The 21341-nt window shown below is 43.0% G+C and overlaps 2 protein-coding genes across 6 annotated transcripts; one reads left to right on the top strand and one right to left on the bottom strand.

Annotated features, from left to right (window-relative positions):
- Positions 1-624: 624 nt before the first annotated feature.
- On the bottom strand, positions 625-15956 carry rpap1 (RNA polymerase II associated protein 1). 5 transcript variants are annotated; one of them, XM_081721955.1, is made up of 26 exons: positions 15841-15956; positions 15359-15591; positions 14842-14990; positions 14653-14745; positions 14336-14474; positions 13958-14113; positions 13345-13557; positions 11335-11450; positions 11024-11122; positions 10783-10884; positions 10448-10615; positions 10161-10343; positions 9848-9982; positions 9575-9745; positions 9320-9477; positions 8648-8818; positions 8266-8461; positions 8035-8147; positions 7662-7857; positions 7190-7336; positions 6562-6704; positions 4343-5111; positions 3597-3773; positions 2779-2835; positions 2278-2420; positions 625-2119 (listed from the first exon to the last, which is right to left on the bottom strand). In XM_081721955.1, the coding sequence occupies exons 2-26, from the start codon at positions 15543-15545 to the stop codon at positions 2089-2091; spliced, it is 4212 nt and encodes a 1403-aa protein (XP_081578081.1). In that variant the 5' UTR covers positions 15546-15591; positions 15841-15956; the 3' UTR covers positions 625-2088. The 5 variants fall into 5 exon arrangements, with proteins under 5 accessions (XP_081578081.1, XP_081578083.1, XP_081578082.1 ...); XM_081721957.1 differs by having other exon boundaries at positions 8035-8144; XM_081721956.1 differs by having other exon boundaries at positions 15359-15553.
- Positions 15957-17200: 1244 nt separating this feature from the next.
- Positions 17201-21340, top strand: LOC113576662 (transmembrane protein 151B). The gene is made up of 3 exons (XM_081721029.1): positions 17201-17319; positions 17404-17509; positions 19790-21340. The coding sequence occupies exons 1-3, from the start codon at positions 17201-17203 to the stop codon at positions 21338-21340; spliced, it is 1776 nt and encodes a 591-aa protein (XP_081577155.1).
- The last annotated feature ends 1 nt before the right edge of the window (position 21341 follows it).

Genomic DNA, 21341 nt, shown 5'->3' with positions numbered 1-21341 from the left:
AGAATCACAACACAACAGCAGCTGCAAAGCAAAAATGATTAAATTAGAGAAGACATCATTAAGTGACAACACACAATAGGATTAAGCCACAACAAAAACACAGCACATTGACAATGTTTAGTTTTGGTTGATGTGTTTGTGCTGTGGCTTAATCCTAATGTGTGCTTCGGGCCACTAGGGGCAGACATTTGATATAAATGAACAAATGAATTTCCAATGAAAAACAAGAATTTGAATCGGTCCAAATGTCAATATATATATATATATATATATATATATATATATATATATATATATATATATATAATTAATTATATAAAATCACTTTTATATAACATTAATCTTTCCTGTCACTAGCCATTTTAGAGGTCTGCAGAAGATGAGAAAGTTTGTACTCAGAGGCTCCTCAGTGCAGTGAGGAGTGGTTCAGAGGTTCAAGGAGAACTCAGAAGATGAAGTAAACACTCAAGTGCAGCATGTTATGCTTGTGAGCCGACCTTGGCTACGATTAGAACAGAGTCTGAACACAATCTTCAAAACCAATTTCACACTGGCTTGCAGCAAGCAGTATTCAATTTAAGTTAGGCCTGCACTGCTTTTACATCAATTAGATGCAGAAACCGATTTGCACAGGGAAAGACTTTAATGGTCCATTCAATCCCAAACCAGAGTCTCAAACAACTGGAGGATAACATCAGGAAAAAAGTTTGTTTTATTCTACCAGGGAAGCTGCATCATCCAGAGGAACTTAGTGGCCCCTACCAGCAAGACAATCTAGAACAGATGTCAGCTGAGCAGTGTGACAACTATTAGCATTGCTCAGAGGAGGGCTTTTTGTCTTCTGCTGGCTAGCAAAGTATTCCTGAGGGAGACTTTCTATTTTCCTTCGCTCTAAAAAAATTAAGAGGATGTAACAATCAAGCCAGCACAGGAAGGAAGCTCGACAGCGCACCAGTGTGCCACCAATCTGAGGACCAAAGTGGCTGCCTCTGAACTGACATTTCTGAACCTCTGAAGGAAGGGCTGTAAGTTGGGAAGTACATTTCCCTCTTCAGAGGCCCACAGCATCAATTTTAGATGCCATAGTCTATTAATACTAAGCCCTCTTTGAGAATGAGTCATATATGTGAACTAGCACCCCAAATGCTTCTTTGTGGGACTGACATGACATGGTCAGCATGACATTTGACTGCTGGTTTTGTTTTGTATTTTTTAACATCCATTACATCATTCTCTCCAATACACACACATATACACACAGGGCTAGATTAAGATCACTTGGTGCGCCTGTAGTTAGGGTGCCCCATCCCCACAGATTGTACAAACCTAAAACCACTCTTAAACATCTCCAAATTACACACATGGCTCATCCACTGTTAATCACCTAACATAAGAACATCATGTTAGCATGGCTACCAAACAAAGTACTACTCCTGATCACTCTCATTGATTTTTTGTGGATTCTATGCTCTGTTGCTCAATAGTTTGTCTCTTTATTTTTCCCATTTGGTACATCCACTGAAGCAATGCCTTTTATCCATGTTTTACATGCTAATCCAACAAAGACATACACAATAACGACACCTTGGCTTATTGGATATTTACAGCTAGATTTTTACACTGACTGGTAAACCTAATATGAACTGAACATAAATATGCAATAAACAAATCATGTTAACATGCAATTCAAATTTAATTTATTTATTATTTATTATTTTGTTTATTTATCGTGAGTGACCTTCTAGTGCTCCTAGACAATTGCCCAGGCCCCCTATATGGTAGATCTGGCCTTTTTTTGCACAGGTAATTACCTAGCCACTAGTAATTTAAGTGAAGTGCACGTGGTGCTGGTTTCTCAGTGACTCATGCACTGATGAATAGAGGAAAGAGAAAAGCATGCTGACTGTGCCTCTCAAGCTATTAAGAGGAATAAGAAATACAAAATTCTCTATTCCACTCCTTACACATACCATCTGTCCCAGGGACACATTAATTTCTTGTTGGCTGCAGGAATCTTTTTCCAGAGATCTTCCACAGCACAAAATTAGTGAAACATTTGTTTCTGCCTTGCTCCTGGACTCTTTCTCTTTAGTACTGAACATACCTGCAGAATACCAACCTGAGACACAATTAAAATTTCATTTTACTGAGAATATGCAATTTAAGAATGAACACAACATCCCCTCTGTGTATTCCTATGAAAATTTATTTTCACAGTCTGTGCTTGTGTTGTTTATTGTAGCTTCTCCAGACACAGGCCATCAGCAGCTTGTTCACCTGTGTCTGCCACTCCCCTCCTCAGGCCCTGCTATGTTGTGGAGCCAGCGCGCGCGGACGGCTGGCAGCTGTTCATAGGTGCTGAAGCCCAGTGGATTGTGCTGCTCAGGCAGACGGAAGAGCAGCAGGTGGTTCCTCAGCACCTGGCCAAGCAGAGAGCACCAGGTGTGTGTGTGTGTGTGTGTGTGTGTGTGTGTGTGTGTGTGTGTGTGTGTGTGTGAGTGTGTATGTGTGTGTGAGTGTGTATGTGTGTGTGAGAGAGAGAGAGAGAGAGAGAGAGAGAGAGAGAGAGAGACAGAGATAACCAGACATCTGTCACGCAAACATGAGCTATAGCTATATCTCCTCTAAAACACTGTAGCCTTACACTACAAAGCCTTTGTAAAACTGCTCTAACATCCAGGGAGAGGGAGAGGGAAGGAGAGGGAGACAGCAGGCAAGACAGAGATTCATACATAAACCTTAAAGAACATAAAGAAGTAAAAGATGACAGGGATGTACCTCATCTGTCAGGTAATAAGTCTTTCTCAGCAGGCTCCTGCGTGTAGCCTCCACCTCCTGTGGAGAGAGAACGTGAGAAGACCAATGAACCCTCTCTGGCATAATTCACCAAGCAAAGTGCATCAAGGCAATACTTCAAATGCACCTTACATTGGACATCAAAGGAGCCCATCCAGCACCTCATGTACGGTTGTCTAGCCTGTGACTACTGTGCTTATTTCCCACCTGCCTCTGGCTGCCACATTACATCTAGGGCCATGTGATAGAAGACTACTCCAGTTCCCTTTGGAAGACTATTACAACATTAGAGGCTTCCTCACCATCCATCAAGCTGGCAGGTGATCCATTTATCATGACTGACTGAATTTTATCTGTCAGCATTCAAAACCTTTCCTTCCATCATACTCATCCTCAGTTGTTTTCTGACAAAGTCACTCCTCACCAGTGACAGAATAAGGACAGGTATGTCTCATGGCTCTGGTTAGGGCCCCAGTATCCTTTCCCAGTCTTTCCAGACAAACACACGACTAACTATGGTCCAATATCAGCTGAGTAAAATTAAGTTATTACTTAGCTACCTGGCTCAGAAATATCCATATTGCAGCAATGGGGTTTCTGCTTTTCTTAAATAACACATTTCAAACTGTTACTGACATTTGCCAATAAGACTACAGAAGGAGAAAAAACACTGTTCTAATCAAAATCACAAGTCTCAATGAAACATCGATTTTTGCCAACAAAGGACAATAATTTGTGCCAATTTGAATTTGGGGTCATGCCCCCCACACAGGCCCGCCTGAAGGGTAATGCTGGCGCACCTGCGACACAGCGTCCTGGGAGAAAACAAAGGCGTTGAGGTGGGCAATGGCCACAGAGTACAGCACAGGACACCGGTCACTCCGCAAGGCCCCAGTGACCAAGCTGCGGAAGTAGAGACCTAGCAGGGGCAGCGAGTCCTCTGGTGGATTGGTGAAGCTCTCCAGAGGGACGGGCAGCTGAACAAGGAGAACACATGTCAATCATAATGCCACAGAGCGCTCACTGCTGAGCCCCTAGCCCAGCCTCATTAGAAGGAGATTTTTGTCATGTCCAACTTTTGATTGTTTCCTAATAAAGCAATGTGGTGGGTTAGGATGTGACTATCCACCATGTCATCAAGAGGTACTCTTGATTACTTCTTCACCAGCTAGCACAAAATCCAGGTTCTTTGCATCTGTCAATTTTATGTATTTTCCCAAATGTTACATTCATTATGTTAGTTAATCCTACTAGATTTCTGTTGTGTAAATAATTTTTAAAAACAAAACAAAATACAATGTGAAAGTAATAGGTGAGACACCCAACAAAATGCTGACTTTTTACACTGTAAATCATTAACCAACCTAACCATTAACAAACCCAAACATTAATAAAATTTCTTCAGGCTGAGTTTGCTAAAAACCAGAAGGCTTCAGACCCCTCCCTGGGAAGCTAGATAACAAGACCATTTATATATATTTTTTATGGCAAGCTGTTATCAGTCAGGTTCTGTGAGGACAAAAGCACGTCAGCAGCAGTAGCTTACTTGCTCTAGGGAGACACAGAGTGAGCGCAATATTCCCACATGCTCCCCGAACAAGGCGAGCCTCATGGTGGCACTGAAGCATCTCTGCAGTGGCAGAAGCAAGAAACAACCGAAGAGGGCGTCACCGAATGATACGGCCTCATACTGGGCCAACAGCGCCACGTACAGGTCATGGAAGGAAGCCAGGCCAGGCGGAGGCGTGCCCAAGTCTATGGCTTCCAACCGTCCGGACTGTGTCAGCCCACGTAGCAGCGCCCAGGTCAGCTCCTGCACAGGCTGCTCCAGGAAGAGGTCGCTGGAGCACAGAAAGATGCAAGCCAGACGGGCCAGCTTTGCCCCGGCTGGCACGGTCTTCAGCGCCTGCTCTCTCCAGCTCTCCAGAAGCAGCAACCATTGCAGGCAGTACACGACCGACTGCAGTGCTCCGGCAGGCAGGGCCACCACCTGCAGCCCACCACCCTGCCGTACGCCCGCCTGCTCGTACAGGCTGACAAGCGGCAGGAAGGGCCAATCAGAGGGCATGGAGGGGCCCGTGAGCTCAGGGAGGAGCTGCGAGGTTAGCCATGGGTTGCGGCCAAGGTGGCGGTCAGCAGAGGAGAGCACAGCTTGCTCCATGTGGGCAAGGTGGGTGAGGTAGCAGCCACGGATAGAGGGGAGGTGGGAGAGGGCATCGCGGAGGAGGGCCCCCAGGCCAGTCAGCGGAGTGAACTTCTCCTGGAGTTGCAGCTCTGCCAGTGTAGCTGCTTCAGGACCCCCAGTCGCACCTTCCCTGAGGAACACAGAGGGAAGAGCACGCAGCTAAAAATGACAGCACTACATTACAAACACTGCTGCTTAGTAATACTGAAAAGTTACACTTAGTGTGAATATTAAAAATATCTATACTGCACAAATGAAACATCCAGTCACTGATGATTAATGCACATTATGGAAAGGTCACAAGTGGCCTTTTTCAGAAAAACTGCTCTATTGACTTGCTGTAGCTGCTGCAGCTGGACAGTTTTCAAAATCAAAGCTGTGTTAGCATTTATTAGCAGCTCCAGCATTTAAGATTCACTCTCCTTTAAATAAAAGAATGATTAGCCAATATTTTTGGAGGACAGTTTCAATGAAGGGAAAAATAGGCATTGTAACTTCTGTACATACAGATCAAGTTCTATTTCTACAAAATCAATTTCTCACCACCTTCTGTATTCAAGACACCTTATTAAGTATAACCAACTTACACATACATTTTATAGGTATGCAGCCACAGACTACAGCCCATCTGTTGTCATGCACAACTTGTCAGCCATCATGTACCCCATTCATTGCTGATCAGACCACTGATCAGATATTATTTATATGAACATTCTCAACAAAGCAGTCACACTAATATGATGTATAGCAACAGCAGCAGATGGGCTGTATTCCAACAAGGACTTTCTGATAAATGAACATAAAATGGATGTTGAATGTACGTGCTTTGAGGACTGTCAAACTATTTCCTGTCCAGAAAGAGTACCATGTGCTGCCATCTTCTGAAGCAAGGTGAAATTACAACAGAAACACTGTCATCCTGTACCTCCTACATTTTTAAATATGGGAGTTATTTGTTGTTTATGTTCAAAGCCATAATAACGAATGTGAACAATAAAAACCAAAGAAGCAGGTCATAAACTCAAGGACTGGAATCTGTGGTCTGAAGATCAACAATTGTCTTTCATACAAATCAGACCAAATATAGGCATACACCAACACCCAGTATAGAGGTTTTAGGAGAGCGCATAGCCTTTCCAAGTCAACCCTTTTCCAAACCTGCATCATTATTATACTTAAGTTGATTAAAAGCAGAGAAGTGTGATCTCTGAGAGAACTGAGATCTATGTACCAGATGCTGCCCTCTTCAGCCACTTCAGTAAGCAGTTTTGGTAGCTATTAGCAAATGCCAATACACAGTCCAAAGCAAAACAGCATGCACAGAGAGGCAGGAGAGGTTCTCCACTCCTGCCCAGCTAACCAGGGACTGCAATTACATGAGCAGTACATCAGAAAGTTTGGGTTGACGGACCCAAACTCTTGCAGATAGTCAGCAGAGGTGAAGGCATCTGAACCATGCAATGTGATGAGTTCTTGTTATGGATGTCATGGAAATAACATCTTTAAGATACACACTACAAAAAAAAGGCAGCGGCACAAGAATGAAAGTCATATGGTGAAATTCTGAAAAGAAGACTCACGGAAGGAGAATGTGACTGAAGACAATAGTGGACACGAGCTTGTGCACCAGATATTCACTTCCAGGCAGCAGCCAGGAGAGCAGCGCCAAGGCCACCTGATGGAACAGAGGAGCGTGCTTGGCCACCTCTGGGTCCACAGGAACCTACAACCACCAGGGAGACCTCGATTTAGTATGAGACAGCGGTAGCTCAGTGGTTAAGGTACTTGACTTGTAATCGGAAGGTTGCTGGTTCAAGCACCAACACTACCAAGTTGCCACTGTCGGGCCAAGGCCCTTAACCCTCAATTGGTCAAGTTGTACCCAGTCATAATTATAAGTCGCTTTGGATAAAATGTAAATGTAAAATGTAGTATGACATCAGAATATACACAGAAAGCATCGCTGGACAGGACAAGCTTCAAAACATTAAATTTCCACCACATTTCTCTCAAACTATTTATTAAAGCTAGAACAAACACTTCTCAATCTTTCAACACACCATATTAGCAATAACTAAATTGTCTGCCTTGTGTGTATTAGCATCAGCATGTGCCCTCTGGTTAATAAACTGTTGAACTAGATCGGCAAGTTGAACATGATAATAGCATCTGCTAAATGCCATAAATGTAAAAACAGTGTTAATGTACCAGTCTGTGGGCCAACCGGAGAAGCAGGTAGAGCATGTGGTGCTCATGACGTAGAAGCCAGGCGCTGGTGTGCGACACAGAGGGCATCACCCCAACACAGCACCGCAGGTAAGCCAACATGGGTTTGGCAAGGAGGAGAGGGCTGAACTACAGAGAGAGGACCTGAGATCAACATCTTCCCCCAGGAAGAGGCATCACACCCATTTCATCTTTATATAGATTTAAATCAATATTGTATTTGTAGTTGGCTTTTATCCACTAGGTGGCAGCACATGGTAGCATCTTGATTACAAGTTATCGAATAATTACGCAATATGTCAGCTGAACCAGGGGTATTAGTGCAGTGAAACTGCTACACCATGAAGTGCAATGGTACTGCAGAACTGGGATTGGAAGGCACTGCTGGAGTAGTCACAGCAGTGATGAGAAATAATATAAATCTTACTAACAAGCTGTTGCGATTCAAACCTACATTCTTGGCTAGGCCTCTGTGAATGGACGTAAGGTTGTCCAGCAGGTAGAAGAGAGCAGTAAAGAGAGGAAGAGGTGATTCAGATGCGACCAGGCCACGGGCACTCTGAGCCCTGCAGCAGCCCAGACTCGGCAGGCTGGGGACCGCCACTGAGCTGGGAGCCCTTAACACAGGCTGACAGATGATCGAGCTGGATCTGCAGTAGTAAGAACACACCCTCTCATCCACTTACAGTAACACATCCACCGACTGCAGTAGCCAGAGGCATGTAATAGTCCTTAGAAAAATATGTGGTTTTACTCAAAGATGGAGACAGAATTAATTCACTAAAAATCACCTCCTTTGAAAAAGAGCAATAAAGACATTATCAAACCTGAGGCGCTCTGTCATGATGTGCATGGCCTGATGAGCAATGAGTGGGTTGAGCACCTCTGAGGTCAGAGACTCTAGTTCCTGGAGACACTGCACTGGCTGGAAAGAGTTCTGCTGACGCACACAGCACAGTGGCACATATTACATCACTGCGCCTTCACTGTCACCAAAAACACAACTCAGTAGTGCTTTCTTAAGTAATTCCTCATTCCTGCTTTTTATGACGGCTTACTTGCACACTGAGCTGGGAGTAATATGCCCCCATGCAGACCAGGTAGCACGGCAGCAGGGTCAAGGCACTTGACCTCTGACCTGGGTCATCCAAGGCTCTCATGCAGCCTTTCAGCAAACCGGTCACAGTGGGCTGCAAGCCAGTCACGTGACCCCACGTCACTGGAGGAGGGGGAAGATTCTCTGTACCCTGAGAGCTGCCACAAAAACATTTTTGTCTGAACTTTTTAAAAAGTCTTCAAACTGAAACTAAAAGACCAATAGAGGATTTTTCTGATGCTTATCAGTGTGTGTCAGGAACAGTCATTTGGCAGTCAAGAAAGTAATCACTGTTTCTCTGTTCTTTTCTCAAGGCTTCTGTGGAGTTGTAGTCCAGCTCTCACCTGAGCAAGGCACTCTGTAGCTCCTCGTGGCAGCCAGCAGTATGGGTGACCTGCGTGAGAAGCGACAGCAGGGCGGTTATGCGCTGGAGCTCCAGGAGTTGGAGGGGCTCGGAGGGACCACAGGGCTTCTGTGCAGCCTGCAGTGTCTTCACCAGCACTGGGTACAGATCTCTGCAGTGTGTGAGGTGAGGTGGAGTCATGGGAGTTACCATATAAGAAGCCATATATTACTTAGGAATGAGCAACCGCATCTCTACACTGAATACTATTATGTAAGCTAACAGGGAAAGTGGTTCCACAAAACTCTCTCTAACACTTTATATACTGTTTTTAGAAAATCCCTTCCAGATCCGGAGACTGACTGTAGCTTGCTTAAATACTTAGGTTGCAAAACAGTCAATATGAACTTTGAATTTTATTCAAAGAATTTACCAGATGAAATTTTCACATTTTATCTACACTGTTTTATCTACACTGTACATACACAAATGTATTTAAAATTTACAGAGCATTACACATGCATTAAGACATTACTTCTAAGTTGGTTATTTTTAGATTATTTAATAATTTTTAAAGCACAACAATAGTTGTAAAATGTAAAAATTGGGCATGCTTAAAACTTTTAAATTAATCTTGAACATCAATAATAAGGAGCTCTGAAGTCATTCTTACATGTAAAGCTTGCTGGCCTGGCCATAGCTGGCAGACACTGCCCACAACCTCAGTGCCTCTGTGCTGCAACAAATAGCTTCCCCTGGCTCTAAAAGCAGCACCGAAGGTTCCATTGCTAAGAACCGAGACAAGCACCTCCGTCCCCCTAAAGAGTTGAGCTGAGACATATGAACAATTCAGAAGTGAAAAATCCACACATTGAATATGTGCTAATATATAATATATTGATTCAATCCAAAGGTAGTCAGCACTTACTATTCTGGCACACACATGCCTCCCAGTACTCGACAAAACCCGGAGAAGCTTCATCACTGTGGAAACAGGCAACCCATATAAAGAGGGTGGGTATGGGGAGGATGTCGGAGTCCATGTGCAAGGCAGGAACTCATATATCACAGTTTCCATCAACCGGGGGCAGTCAAGGATCTAGAGGTGACAAACATAACAGAGTAACAAAGTACACTACAGAATATTTTAAACGAAATTATGACAGGGCAGAATGTTTGTATCAGAGAACTCTGAGTTCACCTGAGTAGCAGCAAAGGTGGAGTGGCGAGCAATTCGGATCAGAATCTCCAGAACATCGAGAACGGTGCGCGGCACAGGCCGCACTACCTCCAAAATGTACCGCAGTCGCTGCAGGAGCTGCATCTTCAGCAAAGCCTGTGGACAATAACCACCATATGCTGATGTTCATGGCATTTAATACACTGCCCACTAAACTGCTCACTACAAGACTGCTTGTGAGGAATCCAGTGAAACCAGCCTTCCACTGTACACCTCATTTGAAGGCACACACACTCTTTGTTGTGCTTGGAAGTTGGTCATAGGTCTGCCTCACCTTCACAATGTCCTGCCGAGCAACGTCATGGTCCAGCTTCCTCTCCTCTCTCTCTTTAGTCATTTCCTTCTTGGACTTAGCCAGACCTTCTTCATCCTCTTCGTCTTCCTCCTCATGCACAGGGGGAATCAGGGGGAAAACTGCTGTCCCCAGCAGCCAATGGAATGTGGCATCGAGACACTCCTGCAGAAGACCAGCGCATTTATAGGAGGACAAGACAAAGATTCAGTTAAAAATCTTTTCCTCCATTTAGGGCGTAATCCTACTGCTGTTGTATAGTTTGTCACCTCATCCTCATGGGAGACCAGCAGCGCTCGAAGCGCCCGCACGGCCGCTGACATCACACTCTCCACGCTGTCGTCCAGGGAGAAGCGCAGAAGGAAAAGGAGACCGGCATCCAAGAGGGAGGCCAGCACACTGCCACTCAGGCACGTGGAGTACTCCCCAGCATGAGCCTGCAGGTACAGCAGCACAAACACATACTTACCATATACTATCTATTGAAAAAAATCCAGTACATGTTTTCTCAATGAAATGGAGGGGAAGAGCAGGAAACTAACAGCAGCAGCTGTGGAACCATAAGCTTCAACCCAAGTCGAGTGAGCTGACCACTTAGATCTACCTTGGACAGAATATGGGCCAGGGTGTTGAGAGCCAGACTCCGCTGCTGCGTCAGCTTACTGCGTGAGAGGAGGAAAATCTCCTGCAGTGAGTATCCTGCCAGCTAAAGCACAAAGAGAGAGGCAGAAAAACAGCAAAAAGTGTACGCGTTATGAGATGAGATTGATTAAAATAATTGGATGAATCACGTCAAAAAATAAACATTTTTTTTTTAAAAAGCCCATTCATCTGAACCAACTGACCTCTGGCTCATCTCCATGGTGATGTAGGCCAAGATGAACGGGCAGGTCTTCTGCAGGTGGGATAAGAGTGCCAGAAAAGTCGAAACGGGCCTGCATAGCCTGTCAGTTTAATACAGGCGCAAACACAAATGTGCACACAAACAAGTCTATGAAAGTATACAGACCAATATCAACCTACATAAAGTTTTCATAGAATATTTATTGCCTCAAACATGTGTTCAAAGAATGCACTGGACTGAACTAAAAAAGGCACATGGTTAATGAGGTACCCTAAAGACTCTGGTTTTATGCTTTCCCAAATGACTCTTTACCTTTTTGGTGCCCTGCCTTCTAGGGGCAGGCAAATCCTTCATCCATTCCAGTTTCTCAGGCTCCAGTTTGTCCATATGAAGCCACTCCTTCTGGGGCTTCACTGGTAGCTCATCCACTGCATAAACAAAATAATTTAATTAAAAGTCTCAATATGGATGCTTCTTACATCTAAATGACATTAAATTGACTAATACAAATTAATGCAAACTATGTGCAATAAAAACAGGCACACTGTTAAAAGCAGCAGACCAGAACAACAAGATTTCAGCAGATGATAACAGGTGCTGATGGCTTAAGAACTAAGACAAAACAACATTATTCCTTGTGCTTTATTCATCTTAGAGGTGATAATGCTCATTTTACCACCATCATATTTTTAATCTAAAAGACAAATATGCACTTTCTTCAGATAGTCTCTTCTAATCAAGATAACTGAAAGTGATGAGTCCAGTCTGGCATGCTAAGGCTCAAATGGACGATCTCTGTCAACAATCATCAGCATTTCAGCACAGTCGTTTAGCTCATGAGTTGCTGTAGATGAAGCTGAGGCAGATGCAGCCTCACACACTTCCACTCCAGCTGTGGTATGAGCTAGAAAGATCAGTCCACCTGCCTGACACCCATATGTAGTAATGTAGTACACACCAACAATCCGATGCAGCTTCACTTAACACTTATGTGGCAATCAAGTGAACTGCAGCGAGGGTAAGCTTTTCAGGGTAGTTTAGATATTCGTTGTGCCTATGACTAGATTAGGTCTGTTTAGCACTTATTTTTGAATTTAGCTGAGGTTACTGGGCACCCACCCTATGGTTCTGACATCAAACTTGTAAGCCTCTCAAACTGTTTCATCAGTGAAATAAAACCATGATCAGATGCCAGGACATCATCTCTTTTTATTAAAAATGTTATGTATTCATGCTGGGTTCTCAACTCAATCTCTGACATTTTAGCACCACTTCTCTGAAATGAAGTTTGGCAAAGAAATCTGGATACATTTTTACTGAGTGGGGTGAAATCTGATTGGTTGTCACAACATGACTGTACAATACCATTCACAATCACATGTCTGACAGCCCTGAAATCACACCCCATGTTTAGCCTTATTTCATATTCCCCAACTAAAAAACACAAAGGTTTGTCTCAGAGATGTAAACTTAATAATATAAATATTGGAAAAAGTGGGGTAAACCACTACTGAGATTTACATCATGGCACTGAGTAAAAAGAGATCAGACTCCCTTCTGGCCAAAAGAGCTAGGTCAGCCAGTTCAGAGCAATCAATTTATTGATCAGGAACATTGCCAAGGGTTTGGCTGTAAAGTGCTGACAGGAGGTGAGAATATAGGCAAACCAGCAAAATGATATGGGGTGTTTCAAACCTGAAATGTAATTTTAAATCTGAGCCTTTGGTTGCCCATATAGTATTTTTGATATGAAACAATAACGGAACTCATAACTTTCCTAACTTAAGAAAACATGCCAGAACATATGCTGGAACACTAAGACTGTAAGCACACCATGAAAATACAAATTCTGAATAACTTAGCTTATGTTAACTTGCAACACCAAAACATTTTAGCGACCCTCACAAGCCACTTTATTAGAAACATTCAATTATTAGAAGCTCTCTGAAGGTGTACACACACAATATCCCTATTAATGGTCAGTTTCTGACTAAAGGACTGCATTTTTTCAGGTGGCAGAGCACTCTCAATTCAGCAGTGACATTAACACAAAAACAGCAACACTTCAGTGCCTAAGAAACTCATACTACTCCAATGCACACTACCATAGCACTAGCACGCCAGTGTCAGTGGTGTGTTTAGAGTGCTACACCACTCATGAATGGCAGCAGATGCACTACAGTCTGTAAATGTACAAAACTTGCCATCAATTGGGCCAAACACATTAAGGCTATTCTTTTTTTCCTTAAGACAGGTCCAAGTCATGTGGTACAGAAACAGTTCAGGACTAAGGTGTTGCTGATTGGACTAAACATGGCTCACTGGTGATTGCAGGATGAACTGCAGGTTTCGTCTCATCCTCTTCATCTCCCATCATCAGGACCACCTCAGAGTCTAGTTGTGGCTTCGCACACTGAGGCTGTACAGTTTTGCTCTCTGGCTGGTCAGGACACACCTCTCTTTGGGGAGGTGGGGATACTGGTGATAAGGCTTTCTGAGACTTTCGTGATCTAACAAAGTCCACCAGTCTTGGATCTGAAATAAAAGGAGGATTGATAAACACATAAAATAAACACATATCCAGTAAACACTGCAAAACACTGTATAACAAACTAAAGTTTCAACTGCAGTAGGGCACAGTGCTGTACACTGTGAGATCAGCCATCTAATATCAGCTGGCTTTTAGTTGGCTTTTGATATTTATAAGGGTAAATGGGCTTTTAAGGGAACAGAAAAGGCTGTGTGCCATCAATAACGAAGATGCCACATGAAACAGAATGCTTTAACGTGTGGCAAAATAAGTCTCTAAAAATAAATAATAGCATATATTTCACCATAAACTAAAGAAATTGTATGTTCTAAGTACCTTTTTCTTTATAGTTATGGTCCAAAAATAACTAAAAAAGAATTAACAATGCTAGAATGTCAGTGTCACCTAATTGGGCCAACAGCAACTTCTGTTCCTCCAGGATCTCAGAGTGAGACATTCCCTGCAGCCTGGTCTGGTTCTCCTGGTGGATCTTTAGAGTTTCCTCAGCCTTATCTGGAGCTAGACCCTCACCTGAGAGCAGCAATGGACCATCAACAGTACCTATGACAGAAGAGAAAAATTTAAATAGACACACACGTACACAACTATAGATAATGTAAATTAGTAATAGTTAGGAATACTTGGTTTGATGACCCTTTTAGAATGTACAGCAAAATGCCAGTTCCAACACATTTTCTCTTTCATTCAGAATTGCAATATGCTTCACTGCTTAAATCTGTCAATACAGTAATCACATTAAGAGAGGAAGACTTAAACACCTACCCAGGACAATATGGCTGGATCCAGAGGCCTGAGGTGTGCTGACCAGTGGATCCTTCTGTGATTCTGCACCTCTTACTTTAGCATTCTGCGCAGCAATTTGACTAGCAAAAATACTTTTTTTGCCTCTGGGTGCCATTACCTTTCCATGGACACAAAGACAATTCATACACATTCCTGGAACATAGACTCAAAATGCTCCAATATGCTAAAATACTTCTAGACACTTTTTCATAGGAACTGTAAAGAGAGATGCACCTGACCCCATCTAAATTTCCAGTACATTTATAAAGGCTATTCTCTGTGTGCCAAAATCTCACCTGTGTCTGGATTGTAGATCGATGCAGGACTTTGGGAAAAGCTGTGCCTGTGAAGGCTGGGAATGATACTGGTACAGCACTAGTGTCTCTTTCCTACAGAGAGACAGTAGTGTTTAATGGAGCCAAACAATGCTGGAAAGATTTAGAAACAACAAATAGCCAGACTATCTAATAATTCATATAGCTCACAATAATTCTGGAGAGGACAGCACTGATATGGGTGTCATGTCTGTCCAGTAGCTCCTCTGGATCCTCATCCTCAAAACACACTCGCTCCTTCTTGAAACGTGACTTTTTGGGAGGGGCAGGTGTCAGTGTGGGAAGCTGATCAGGGAAATCTATACAGCAGTGAAATTTCTATCAGCCAACCAATGAACTGGCCAATGGACAATTCTGGCACAAAATTAGGTTGACCATACATCCTATTTTTCTTGGACATCGGACATTTCTGGGCACTTAGAATGTGAATTTTTTTTAAACAAAATTGGGACTTTTTACATAGCCGAAAATGTTCAGAATGTAGTTTTAATTGCAAGTTGATATTTGCTTTCTTTGCACAGCGCCACCCTCATGTCCACTGTCCTTTTTCTTTTTTCTGAAACAACATATGGCCACCCTAACAAAATAAAGGTTTGGATTATATATCTGTAGAAACATAATTCCGGACCATAAACAGGTTTTGACAAGTGTAACACCCGGGACGTACCTGGTATTGTCACTACATCTCTTTGATTTCCCAGAGACTTCTCACTGTCATCAGAAGCGATGTCCCCTCGGCGCTTATCTGGTCGCCTCACTATGTTTACAGCCGACTGAGTCCCTGAGGATAAAAACTGCTCCTGTTCTCGGAGCAGGTCCGATTCGGAATCTGTGGGTTTTGGACGTCGTAACATCCTCAAATCTGCCAGAGGTCAAACAATTCGAGAATCGATTTAGGAACTGTAACATAAGACATATAAGGAATGGATGAGATACGTTTATGGCAACTCATAATGGACTCAATTTATACGGTAGCTCAATTAAAGTCAAGCAAACATGAGCTAGCTAGCTAGCAATCTAGCTACATTGTCAACTTTAGCTGGCTAGCAAAACTAGCTTGTTACTAACTACAGTTGCATAGATAGCTAACAAGTAATAAAATAAGGGCGCTATGGTACAAAGCAGAATAATAATCATTTAAACACATACCTATCCTCTTAGCGAAAAAAACCTTTATTTCCTACTATTTTATGTAGCTTACAAAATAAATATGCAGAATTAAGTCTGTGTAAACTGTACACACATAACGATTCACAGGTGAGCAACTTCCGGTTTGTGTATGCTCTTAAATTTCAAAACAAAAGTCATTGCTGCTGATACAAACGTTAATCGTAGTTACTATGCGTGACAGCTATCATACACTGCATGGGCAGAATCCATTTGACTTCTTGTCTTGTTTTCCTTCTCTCTGGCCTCAGGAGAGCTTATGTAAGACCAATTTTCTTTCTGTTATTCATACCATAAAGTACATTTTTGGAGTCATATGTGTTATCCTATGAGTGGAAAATTAAAATGCATTGAAATCACCTTTTTCACTAACAACAGTGGGAATAGTAGTGTAGTATGGTATTTTGTGCTTGGTTTGGACTATTTTTCTTAATGTGTTGACCTTTAATATGAATGCCTTTATAGGGATGGTTGTCACATATCACTTCGCCATGTAATGTTAATGTGTCTTTGTGTTCCTTGAATTTATGGTGCAAATATGAATCTAACAATTTGACAGAACTACACTGTAAATATTCTACTGTTTGTTTAAGAGTTAGATTAAGTGATTGAACTGACTAATTATATTCATTTTTGGATTTAGTTCTATTAATGATTTTCCACTGAAATGTTGTTAATTTTTTTTTCATTCATTGCTCGTTAGTAAATTTGGGTCAAAGCTGTTATTCTATTTTGTAAAAATAATTGATTTTGTTAAAATCATTGTGACAACATCCCCAACATGGAATTACATAACTACATAAGGTTCCACTCCTTTTGTGCAGGTCACTCAGGTTTTCAGACAATTATTTGGTTTAGGACTTAAAAGAGCCAAAATAAAACTTTAAAAAGAAAAAAGAAAAAGAAATGTGACAACCAACTCTGGTCTCCTCGACCTTCACGTTTCAAGAAAGGCTGGGCAGTCTGAACAATGCAGATACCCAGAAATCAAACTGAACTGTAGAGGAGTCTCATTATAATGATGAAGAAGAAGAAGAAGATGATGATGATGATGATGCATTTAGTATAGGCTATTTATAATCATAATCAACTGTACATTAGCAAATCGCCTATGCAGAAAATAAATGCTGACTTTAGCCACTTCGCAAATCATAGGCTACTTTATCAGCACAACATAGCCTAATTGTCGTTTTGTTAATTTATTCGTTATTCGTTCCCTCTCGCTTACATTTATGCTAGTCCTGCATAGTTCAATTTATCTCTCCAGCCCAAATATTTCCAAATTGCAAACGTGTCTATATTAGTTAAGTATTTCGTGGTTTTCTCTTTTTACCGTCCCACAATGTATCAGGAAGCCTCCGCAGTCTCCCGCGGTGCCCGCCCCCACTACAATGGGAACACCCATAGCGGGATCCCCGACATCCTTGGCTGCTATCCTACTAGTGGACCCGGACAGAAGACGTCTCGAACCCATTTTGATTGAGAAACTTGGGGTCCCAGGGATCAAGCAGGCGAGTTGACTGATATATGTCAATCCTGCCGCAGGATGTTGTCTCCAGGTGTGGAAACTGATACGACTGCGGAGGAGACAGCGCTGAGCACCCCAAACGAAGGTGCGGATATACCGGCCAGCCTCGACATACTAGAGGAGGTAAGACATCGCCAGCACATTTTGTTCATAGAGAGGAGATGAAGTGGTGGTGTGGTTTTCTGTTGTGGATGTTGATTGCCGTTTTTCCTAAGCAGTTTTGAACAGCATTCAGTTTAGCACATGTAGTTTAAAATGTAAGCTATTTTTGTAAATTCTGCGATATTTTTGTGACATGTCCCTAACATTAGCTCCAGCTCCAAGCTTCTCCGTTCATGGTGATGATAAACTTTAAAGCAAGTTATTGATCGTCATCGATGCTGAAGGCTATTTTAGTCCTTTGCAGCATTCCGTCACACAAGATTAGCCTGCAGACTTTAAACAATATACCATTAAAATAATAATATAAATAAATTAAGGCCCTGGATTTACATTAGCACTAATTATGGGCCATTGTTAGAACCATCCCAAGTTACCTGTAAGAAGCACATTGCTTTCCCTGGGGAGACACAGACTACTAAGAAACATAATGCTTTAGAGTTGCAAAATCTTAAAATCAGCATTATGTGAACTTAACATTACATAAAATATTTAAAACATGAAATACCTGACAGCTTATGCAGACGACTTGGTCTCAGTGATTGAAAAAAAAAACAACCATTGCATGCTTCCATTCATTACTAAAGAGTGCCCTTCTCACATTACATGCACCATATTACTCTCATTCAATTCTAGTTTGCATTCATTAATGAGTCCATGAGTTAGCTGGACAGTTGTGTGCCTGCTCAAATCCATGTTTTCTGACTTTCACACTGAAAAATAGTTAACTGAATGTCAGTACTGATGTTGAGCAATTGTTATATCTTGTATGAGGCTTTCAATACGGTCATGCACTTTAGTGTTGACCTTCATCTCCATCACCAACTGACACATGGAACTCTTTGTGGTTCCAGTTAGTCATGACTTCCTTCTCTGTGACCATTTTTAGATATCACTCTGCTTTATGATAACATGTCATCAAGTCTCAAAAGGGTTCCATATGTATTATTTGTCTCACCCATTTTAATTAAATAAAGTTTTTATTTAAAAGAACAACAAGGCAACCAATCATATTCTCTGGTGAGTTTGGAAACTTCTTTTAGTCTCTTGATCTTGGATAAATAATTGGAGCTTTCATACATTTAGCTATATCACAAGCCAAGTCAAAGGAGCGTTTGAAGTGATTCTGTTTTGGAGCACGGGCAGATAAATATTCTTACTTGTATTTAAACTTTAAAACATTGGATTTAGATGGATAGCTCAAAGTCTTGGCAGTAATCTTTTGATTTACAACCAGATTTACAACATTTTAAATCCACACAATGTACACTCAGCTCAGGGTGACAGAAGAGAGCTGATATGGCGCTGCAATGAACATGTGACTTATTTTGCCACACGTTAAAGCATTCTGTTTCATGTGGCATCTTCATTATTGATGGCACACAGCCTTTTCTATTCCCTTAAAAGCCCATTTACCCTTATAAATATCAAAAGCCAACTAAAAGCCAGCCGATATTAGATGGCTGATCTCACAGTGTACAGCACTGTGCCCTACTGCAGAAACATTTTGTAAATATTCATTTTATTTATTTTGAACAGATTTCTGAATATCTGTTGCACATCTAAAGATGAATTTTTATCTCCTTATCTTTATGCCAAACCTAAATTTGTCTCCAGTATATTTTTATGGTCAGATTATATTATATTCAGGAAGGCCTATATCTTGTCAGTCTTTTTTGAACATAGCGTATCTACTTTCAGCATCTTCTTTCCAATGACTTTGAAAACTAGACAATGACCATTACCAGTACTGTTTGCTTTGAGTTAATTAGACATACTATAATATAGAAAGCTTGAGCTAGAATTTAAGTAATTAAGCCTGATATTAGATATATGGCAGCAATACAAATCCTCTGCCTTGGCAAGTCCTCCTTGTTCATTAAGCCATTTTCCATGAGGCAAGTGGAGGTTTTGTAATCAGTGCACTTTACTACATTTAGAATTGAACTGCATCTCTCATGCTCACACATCAAAATACTGATGATTAACTGGTTAAGAATATAAAAGAATCTTTAAGACGAGCACAAAAGGTTGTCTCATTTGTACTGCTCCTTAAAGATCAATGGACTCTGATCCCTGATGGGTTTCTGTGATAATCTATGGTTGCCCTGCACTGTGAGTTTATCTAAGAGATTGATTCTGTCCTTTTATTGTGGTTGTTTCAGTTTACAACACTTGAGTCTGAATAAGTACTTTAAGCATCTTCTCTTTAAGCATCGTCTCTCTTTCTTTTGGTCTCTGCAGCAGAGGCCGGTGAAGCAGTCCCTGGGTGCATCCATGTGCCGTGAGATGCACTGGCGCTGCCTTCTTCTCTCTCTGCTCATGTACAGCTGCATGGGTACTGTGGCTTGGTGTCAGCTGGCTCGTGTCACCAAGCTGAGCTTTGACTCCTCTGGCTCCTCCCTGACTGCCTCCATTAGCTCAAGGCATGGCGTGGGAGGGCGCTCCATGATCTACCATGACAGTCCTTGCTCAGACGGGTACATCTACATCCCCGTGGCCTTCCTGCTCATGCTGTACATGGTCTACCTGATGGAATGCTGGCAGTGCCGTGCCCGCAGCGAGCTCCAGTACAAGGCCAACGTGGACAACGTCTACGAGAGGGTGCTACGCATGCGGCAAGCCCGGCCGTGCGTCTGGTGGAAGGCCGTCAGCTACCACTTTGTACGGAGGACAAGGCAGGTGACGCATTACCGCAACGGAGATGCCCACACCACCACACAGGTCTATCACGAGCGTGTCAACACTCACGTGGCAGAAGGAGAGTTTGACTACAGCCGCTGCGGAATGAAGGACGTCTCACGGGACCTTCGGGGGCTGGAGGGCCATCCAGCAACAAGGTTTCGCTTTAGCAAGTGCTTTAGCTTTGCAGGGGCAGGGCCAGAGAATGCCTACCTCAACCAACGGGCCAGGTTCTTCTCGGAACTCGAGGGCCTGGATGACTATATGGAAGCCAGAGAAGGCATGCAGCTGAAGAACGTTGACTTCAAAGAGCACCTCATAGCCTATGTGGATCCTGACCAGTTACCCTGGTATACCTCTCAGGTTGCTTTCTGGCTGGCTGCTTTCCTTATGCTGTCCTGGCCCCTGCGGGTTTTGATAGAGTATCGCACAGCTTATGTACACTACCAGGTTGAGAAGCTCTTTGGATTGGAGTACAGCCCATCTCCAGAAGAGATTGCTCCTGCTCCTCCCAGGAACAGCTGGTGCAGCAACCCCGGAGGAGAAACTGTGGACAGCACTGAGCTAGAATGGCACATTCGCTCCAACCGTCAGCTTATCCCCAGCTACTCAGAGGCCATGCTGATGAACTTGGGGAACTCAAGGTGTGCCCAGGGTGACAGCAGGTCCTCCAATGACTTCCTGCTGGATGACCCCCAAGCCCAGGGCTATGGTGCCTTGGCGCGAGACTGTGAGCACTGCCATCAGCTTGGAGGAGGGCGGCGGGCCACTGTTAGCTCCAGCTGCTCCTCCATCTTCTCTCGCCACACATTGCACTCGCATGTGTCTCTGGATACCTCCCACTTCTCGCTGTGCCGCATGTATGGTTCTGGGCGCACTGTGGAGCTGTGGCGGAGTCGTAGCAGCACACTGACTGAGCGTTGCTGCCCAGATGAGAGGTGTAGCCGCTCATCCTCCAGCCAACTGGCCCTCAATGACAGCCCGCCCAACTACCAGGATGCCCGCTTCTTCCCTGTGCTCATTGTGCACAGGCCAGAGGGCTGTGGGGACCTGTCAGAAGCAAGGAGGTACTACGTCCGCAGGGGCTCATGCTGCTTGGAGACTTCCCTTTGAA

This window comes from Electrophorus electricus, chromosome 10 (assembly GCF_041902795.1).
Source record: "Electrophorus electricus isolate QZ-2024a chromosome 10, ASM4190279v1, whole genome shotgun sequence".
Classification (NCBI taxonomy): domain Eukaryota; kingdom Metazoa; phylum Chordata; class Actinopteri; order Gymnotiformes; family Gymnotidae; genus Electrophorus; species Electrophorus electricus.
This window is presented reverse-complemented; position numbering and strand designations above follow the sequence as displayed.